Here is a 7,286-nt window from a genome sequence, read left to right on the forward strand (position 1 = left end):
GTCTTGGGCTTAATTATTTACTATTTCTGTATATAATATTCTTCTTCTTTCTTTATTTTCTTATATATTATAAAAATATTTATTCATATTATTTATTATAAGTGTACATAACTCATGATGTGATTGTTTCAAAGGGAATATTGAGGATAGCATTTGAGGTTACTTATAGCTGAATTTATATGCACATTTAGTTTAATACAATGCATGATATTTTAATTTTTTTATCTTTTAATTTTGTAACGTAATGGCTTTGAAAAGTTAACTTTTATCTGTAAAGCTTGGTTATGGCAAGCAGGCCTAGATTGAATGAATAGTTGCATGATAAGAATAAAATAAAATAATTTAAATCTGCAAAAATTACAATTTTAATGTAATCCAACGATACCATATTCTTGTTTAGTAAATATTATTTCAATGGTTATTCTTTAAAAGTTACTTATCTCAATAATAAATATTATACAATTTATAGATCTTTTTAAGATATCTTTTTGTCTGTAAGCAAGTAGATACAAAATAAACTTGATCAAACTAGTTATTAAAAGTAGTAAACTCTATATTATTTAATGTTTCACAAAACACTTCCTCGAGTCCTAAGTTCAAACATCCCCAACTGCTCTTCTGTACTTTGTTGGTGATTTGGACCTTTCCTTTTTTGCCAGCATCCAGATTTTTTTCATAGTCAGGGTTATGATATTCACCAAGATACTCTATGAAATCATGAACCTCAGGATTAATAGAAGGTTTAACAATACTTCTAGCATTACTAAATCCCCTTTTATTTTTGAGTCTCTTCTTCTTCTTGCTATGATTATATTTCTTACTTTCTTCTTCTTTAGTTTTTTCGTTTTTTACTTTTATTTTCATCAACACTTCACCACTATCACCATCAGGACCTGAATCACAATTTAACTCATATTTAAATGATTTTCTAATATCTTCATGTCCAACATCAGCTAATAGTTTAGGAGCCTTGGATTCACAACCAGATTCTTCATCATTTAATGTTTGTTGTTGATCAGATGTCACTAGTTTTTTTGTTGGTGTAGGAACTTTATCTTCGAAGTGTTCATCACTCTCTTCGATTCTTGTCAAAACACTCGTCACTTAGCCCTTTAACGCACTAAACAATTCTCTGCTATCAAATTATTGTAGAAAATAGGTTTTATTATTTTTTTTTGTAAAATAAAATGGTAGATGACGACACTGCTCTGGCATGGGATAGCTTGGCATCCCTTGGGTCTAGAACAGTCAGTCGTGGCATCTATTGGTGAAAACACTCTCCTTGTCTTTGATTATAAACGACATAACCCCCCCCCCTGAATTCCACAACATATTTTTTGTCAATATTGAGAGATGAAGAACTCTAAAATCCAGTCTGGCAAAATGGTCAAGACTGACTGGCTATACATACTTTCTTTTTATAGTCAAGCACAGATATGGAAGTAGACAGAAGGTTTTTTTTTTTTTTTAGTCATTATCAGATTAAGTATTCAACTCCTTTTTGCACAACACTATCGTCCATCCTCTCTGACAGAGTGGTGTTGAGTCAAGTCTTCTAAATGCAAGGCTAATTAACCCTCCATTGAGCTCAACTCAACAATACTGACATTTTCATTTTATCCTCATGTAGAAGGAGGTAGAAGTATGCCTCTTCTATCTCTAGTAGATCTTCAGAACCTACCTATTCAGTTTCTTTGCACAAAGCTTCATGGAAAGCTGAACTCTCGTCTGAGTCAAATCAAATTTAGGTGCAATGTGTCTACATTGTGCCTAAATTTGATTCACACTCTATCCCAAAAGAAAACAAGTACATGATTCTAGTACTTTGATATACAATTGATCCTGCATTTGGAGAGCAGATGAAGTTAGTGATTATCACATAATAAAATGCCACCTAGAGTGGCTTCAATACTGCAGACCATATAATTACTAGCCAATGATCATATTTTTCACATTGATGAATGTAGGTAGTAAAAATGCAGGAGTGATTTATCTCAGCTATCAACTAGAAACATGTCATAGAATACCTATCCTGAAAACATTGGTCAACCAGCTGGGGCTTGCAGAACTAAGCTAAAGAAGCGTGAAGAAGATGGAATCACCATCAATCTCCTAGTGTGGCTAAAAAAATATTGTCCCATCAAAAATGTTCCAGAAAATTCATGTCGTGGAAAACATATGTGCCCAATATACTCCTCAGAAACTGATTTCAGAAGGTTGAAAAATTATGAATTGTAACTATAACTGCTACAACTCAATCCAATTAAGCAAATATGATCTGTAGAATGTATTGTTTTCTATTTGTTAATGCACTTCTTTCGCTGGACTTAAGCTGAATGACTTTGTCTTGAATTGAACATCACATTTGAAACCCTGCATTGGAATTAATAATTTTTACAAATTATTTGTTTCTATAAAAATTTAATCCAATTTAGTACTAGATCTCAATTTTTTCTAAGAATAGATTTTTTTTTTTTTTTAGGGAATTCCATTTTTTGTTTGTTTAAACATTCCTTTGGAAATCATTGATCTATTTTTATACTACTGAAATTAAAATTAATTGGTGTAAGTTAGCAATATTTTTATTTGTGACTGTTAGACGTGTTGTGCTCAAACACCACAGTTGTTGAAGGCACCTAACGGAGTGAATGGAAGCAAGATATCTATAATTCATTTTTAAAAATGTGATAATGCTTGTTCATAACTATTTATTAGGGTCTAAATCTCCAACAAAAGATATTTTTTACTTTTCGCCTAAAGTACCTAATTAGTCTCATCAACTGATCGGTTGATTATTATTTTCTGTGCCCTGAAGTTAATCACTTAAGAAAAACGTTTTATACTCATACTTTCCAATTATTTTTTTCATTGTGACCCCATTTTCATATGTACATACTAAGAAAGTTTTTCTCTGATAAGAATGTTCTTATAATTAAGATCCCAAACACTAAATTTTGTTATTTTTCTCAAAATATATTGCACACTTATAGCTCATATGTAGATGGTAAACCATCCATAACTAATTTTAAAAAAGGGTAAAGTTACTTTTCACTGCCTTTTTAATTCTTTCTTATTGTGATACAATTATTTTCCTATTTAATGATATCAATGAAACTAATGTTTAAACATTTTTTAGGGTCAGCTAGTATCTTACTCCCACCGCCAGAATTTGCTAACGGAGCGAGACGCCTGAGTGATGGATGTGACTCCTCGTCCAGCCTACAGCCACCGACATGCCCTCGTCCCGGCAGGCGTGTCTCCTTTGACATGGCTGTTGCTGAGGGCGAGCTGGTTCGCTGTAGGTACAATAAGTGCAACAAAACAGCTACTATTACAGAGGCTAAGAAGACATTCAAAACGTGCCATAACTGTACCCATGTCTACTGTTCTAGAGAGTGTAGGAGAGCCCATTGGGAAAAGCACAGAAAGACTTGCTTGCATTCGCGGGTTGGGGCTCTTTGCAGAAAGGTTATGTCGAGCATTAAAGAAGACGAGGAGACTTTGCATCACTTATCTCTTGTTGCTAGGAGAGGCTTTCTTGAAAGAGGGAGAGGATCTGTCAAAGTATTCTTTAGTAGTACTCAAAATGCTGAAGCTTTTATTGGTGAAGGTATCAAATGTCTCAGTGATCCATCTTATGTTAAGTGGGCTGATTTTCAGCCGGACGAAATGGGTAAAGAAATGCATGAAGAGCTGATGAGATTGTGTCAGAACTATAATCCTGATACAAGGTTCATTCTTTATGTATGTGTGTGTGTCGTAAGTGAAGTGCCGACTTCAGGTCCTGTCAAATGGGAACGAGAATTAGTATCTCGTTGTGGAAAGTTGAAGCTTAGTAAAGGACTTGTGCCGAAAGAGCCGTCACCAGTGAATAAAGAGCCAGACACCCTTATCCTAACATCGCTGCCTGGGGCTAGGGATGCAGGCTCTCGGAAGGCAAGACAGGTCAGTTTCACTAATATACAACGCCACCTACGCCAGAGGGGAATAAGCCTGAGGAGGCAGTTTCCAGATGTGTATCAGAGGTTATGCTCTTATGTGGAGGGCTCAGTTGAACGCTTTGCTCCTGTGACTATATACCCTCGTGATTCTGCTTCCGGCAAAAACTTTATGTGTATAATCATGCCTGATGCTGAGCCAGAGAAACTAGATCTCATACCGACGGACACAACGCGTGTTCAAACCATAGACATTAGCACAGAAATAGATTCAACTGTATAACAAACATTTTGTAACACCAAATTCTAATTGCCAATTTTAGATGTGATCCTGAACTTCATATTTAATAATCTTGTTTAATGAAATTTTGTATGAATAGATATGAAAGTGATATTTACTTGATTCAATATCAAACATTCCTTTAGATGAATATTTATGTAACTATTAGTATTTTGGAATGCAGTAAATATCTTAGTGACATATTATTTTCAATACAGTGATACAACTGATGTGTGTGAGCTAATGATGTAATGAAAGTTATCTGTTTTCTTTTCTCTAAGGCTGTAAAGTTTTGTAAATAGAAAAATATGTAACCTTTATAGTTTAAAACTTCATTAGGTTGTTCTTTTATTTTAGTCAATGAAAGTTGAGAGATATTAATAATTGATGAAGTATTTATAAAGAAGGATATAGAGAGACTTGAGGAAGGTTTTATTCCCAAAGTTGTTTAAGTGCCTCTTATTGTCTAGTACACAAATTTATCATTTATTGTTTATTGTCCATAGGATTTTAAGTTGTTTTTCTAATTATAATTATTGGCAACACCTGTAAACCAAGCACTTTCTTAATTCATCTTATTAGGTGTGTAAATTATTTGTTAGTTTATTGGTAATCTAAGTTCTTGACCTGATTTATTGTTTTATCACTCCAATTCTTTGCTGTCTAAGATTTTCATTTCTTTAATTAAATAGTTTTTTTACTCAGTTTTTCTATTGACTATATACAGCAGAAGTGATATACTCTATTTATTTACGAGGATGAGTGAACAATTTTACCATTTATATTTAATCTAACTCAGGCTTCTTTCACATCTACCCAACTGTTATTTAAATGATTTTTAACCTGGCATTTAGCCAACACTGAGATGAAAATAATTGTTTTTATTTAGTTATTACCCACTTTCGGGTAGTAAAAACTGCAGAAGATTCCACTTACCAAGAGACACTACAGCAAAGACCTTTTTTGTTTTCATTGTTTCGTTGTTTTCTTTCAATATCCTTGTTTATATGATAACTTTGTACCATACCGTGATGTGTGTCTGGTGAAAAATAGGATGGCAGTCATGTATTATTTACCCAACCCCGATATTTGTCAAGTAAATAATAGCACCTCATTCATGTATCTTATACCCAACTACAACTTTTTTGGGCAAGTGCAAAACTCCTCTCCTGTACCCTAACTCCTCGAGGTAGTTTAAATGACATTGTTTAAACAACAGGTAGTTGTGAAACAGGCCTTATTGTTGTTCATATGTTGATTCTATAAACTGAACTTTATATGCGAAAATGTAGCATGTATCATTGATTTGACATCTTTGATAAATTGTTATGAATATATTAATATTTTATTTAAGTTACTTGTTATCCAAATTAAGTTACAAATCATTAATTTATAAATACTCATTAATAAATTAGGTAAAACACAACTTAAAATTTTTAATTTTTTTTTTTTAATATTATTGAATTTTGTGTAGGGACCTTTGACCAAGGCATTCAACCTATAGTTTGTTAATTTACCTTTATAGTACTTGTCTTGTCTTGTTGTCCCACTAAGTGAGGGTAATCTTTATATCATTTCGATTATTTCAGAAGCCTGCTGTAGTATATCACTGTTCATAAACAATATGACTGTTAACTTTCTAAAGAAAAACTATACTATAATATATTAAAAAATATAATAATATTCTAAACATATCATGTTTGCTCTCTAAAGTGATATAGGTGCAATATAAAAAAAATAATAAATAATAAAGGAAATGCAGCCCATAATTGAATTATATTATAGCAGTATTATACTTGTTTTAAGAGATAGATTGAGTTCGATTTCAACCTCCTCCTTTAAGATTCCAATTTAATTTTTTTTTTCATCTTGGAATATTCACAAACTTCCTTCGAATAATCATAGTAATCCCTGTTTTGCCCAGAGAAATTGATTTTTTATTTTATTTTTTGCAAAATGTATCTGAAGTCAGTTACTCTCACCCACTTTGACACGCTTGTCTTATAGTGAATTTTGTTATTATATCTTAAAACTAAAGACAAAGTTTTTCAAATATCAAGTTAAGACCATCAGCACAACCAAGTAGTAGGCTTAAGTAACCTTAGCTGGTGCCACAAGATTGGACTAGTACCCTTTTTTATTATTGTTTTTATGTCTAATAGGGACAGCATTTTTGGATACAATTTATAATTCTTTAAGTTAAAAAGGTGTTTAAACTTAATAATTAAATACATTATTTATTCAATCATTATATGATTTACATTTTAAGTCAATCTCAGCCATATATGATTGTTACCTTTGCGTTAGTGAAAGAATCTAATGTATTACTTACTTAATAATTGTTGAAAGTAAACTTTAATTGGCCAAGTGATAACAATTTATGTATATCGTAAAGAAATAGATGAAATTTATGATCTCGAGGAAATTTTTTTTTTTTTTAAATCCAAATTTTATATAACTTTATTTTGGAAATATTTGTTTGAGTTCTTAATTAATAAAAATTATCCTTTTTTATATAATTAAAAATTTATTATTAAATTTAAACCATTCCTTATCCTAATGAAATTTTAAGAAAGGCTTATTTAGTGTTCTGTTTAATGATATTTTTTCAGGTTTTGAAAAACAGGCTATTGTTAAAATGGAAATATTAATTATAAGATTAGTCCACAAATGAAATGAAATAATTTGAACCAAACATTTATGAGATTATGTTTGTTAAATAGGATAGATTTGTAAGTATCGATACTGTTGTTAGTACATTTAATTTTTTTGTTTTTTTATCATTAGATAACAAAGTCAAAATAAATTCAGTTTAAAAAATTTAGAGTTAAGATTCAAAAGTAAAATTTTGGAAGCAACTGAATTGAAATTAAAAAATGGAAGTTTTCTTCATGGGTGATAATTTTATTGAATAATTAATCGTAAGGTTGAAAGATTTTATCAATTTCGCACAGACAGTTCTTAATTATTATTTTATACTTTTTTTACTTGTTATATAAATTTTTCATGAAGCAGTCGATCTCAAAAAAAAAAAAAAAAAAGAAGTTATTTCTGTGTTCATCGTCTAT

The 7,286-nt window shown here is 31.0% G+C and overlaps 1 protein-coding gene across 7 annotated transcripts in view; it reads left to right on the top strand.

Moving 5' to 3' along the window:
* Positions 1-7,286, top strand: part of LOC106686948 (apical junction component 1 homolog) — a 124,869-nt gene extending 117,583 nt beyond the window's left edge. For all 7 annotated transcript variants that reach the window (XM_014430560.3, XM_014430561.3, XM_067050732.1 and 4 more), the window contains one exon: positions 3,137-7,286. In XM_014430560.3, coding sequence (XP_014286046.1) covers positions 3,137-4,221 — 1,085 coding nt within the window. In that variant the 3' untranslated portion in view covers positions 4,222-7,286. The remainder of the gene's footprint in view (positions 1-3,136) is intronic.

Source organism: Halyomorpha halys, unplaced genomic scaffold (assembly GCF_000696795.3).
Source record: "Halyomorpha halys isolate HHAL.00 unplaced genomic scaffold, Hhal_1.1 Scaffold899.1, whole genome shotgun sequence".
Lineage (NCBI taxonomy): Eukaryota > Metazoa > Arthropoda > Insecta > Hemiptera > Pentatomidae > Halyomorpha > Halyomorpha halys.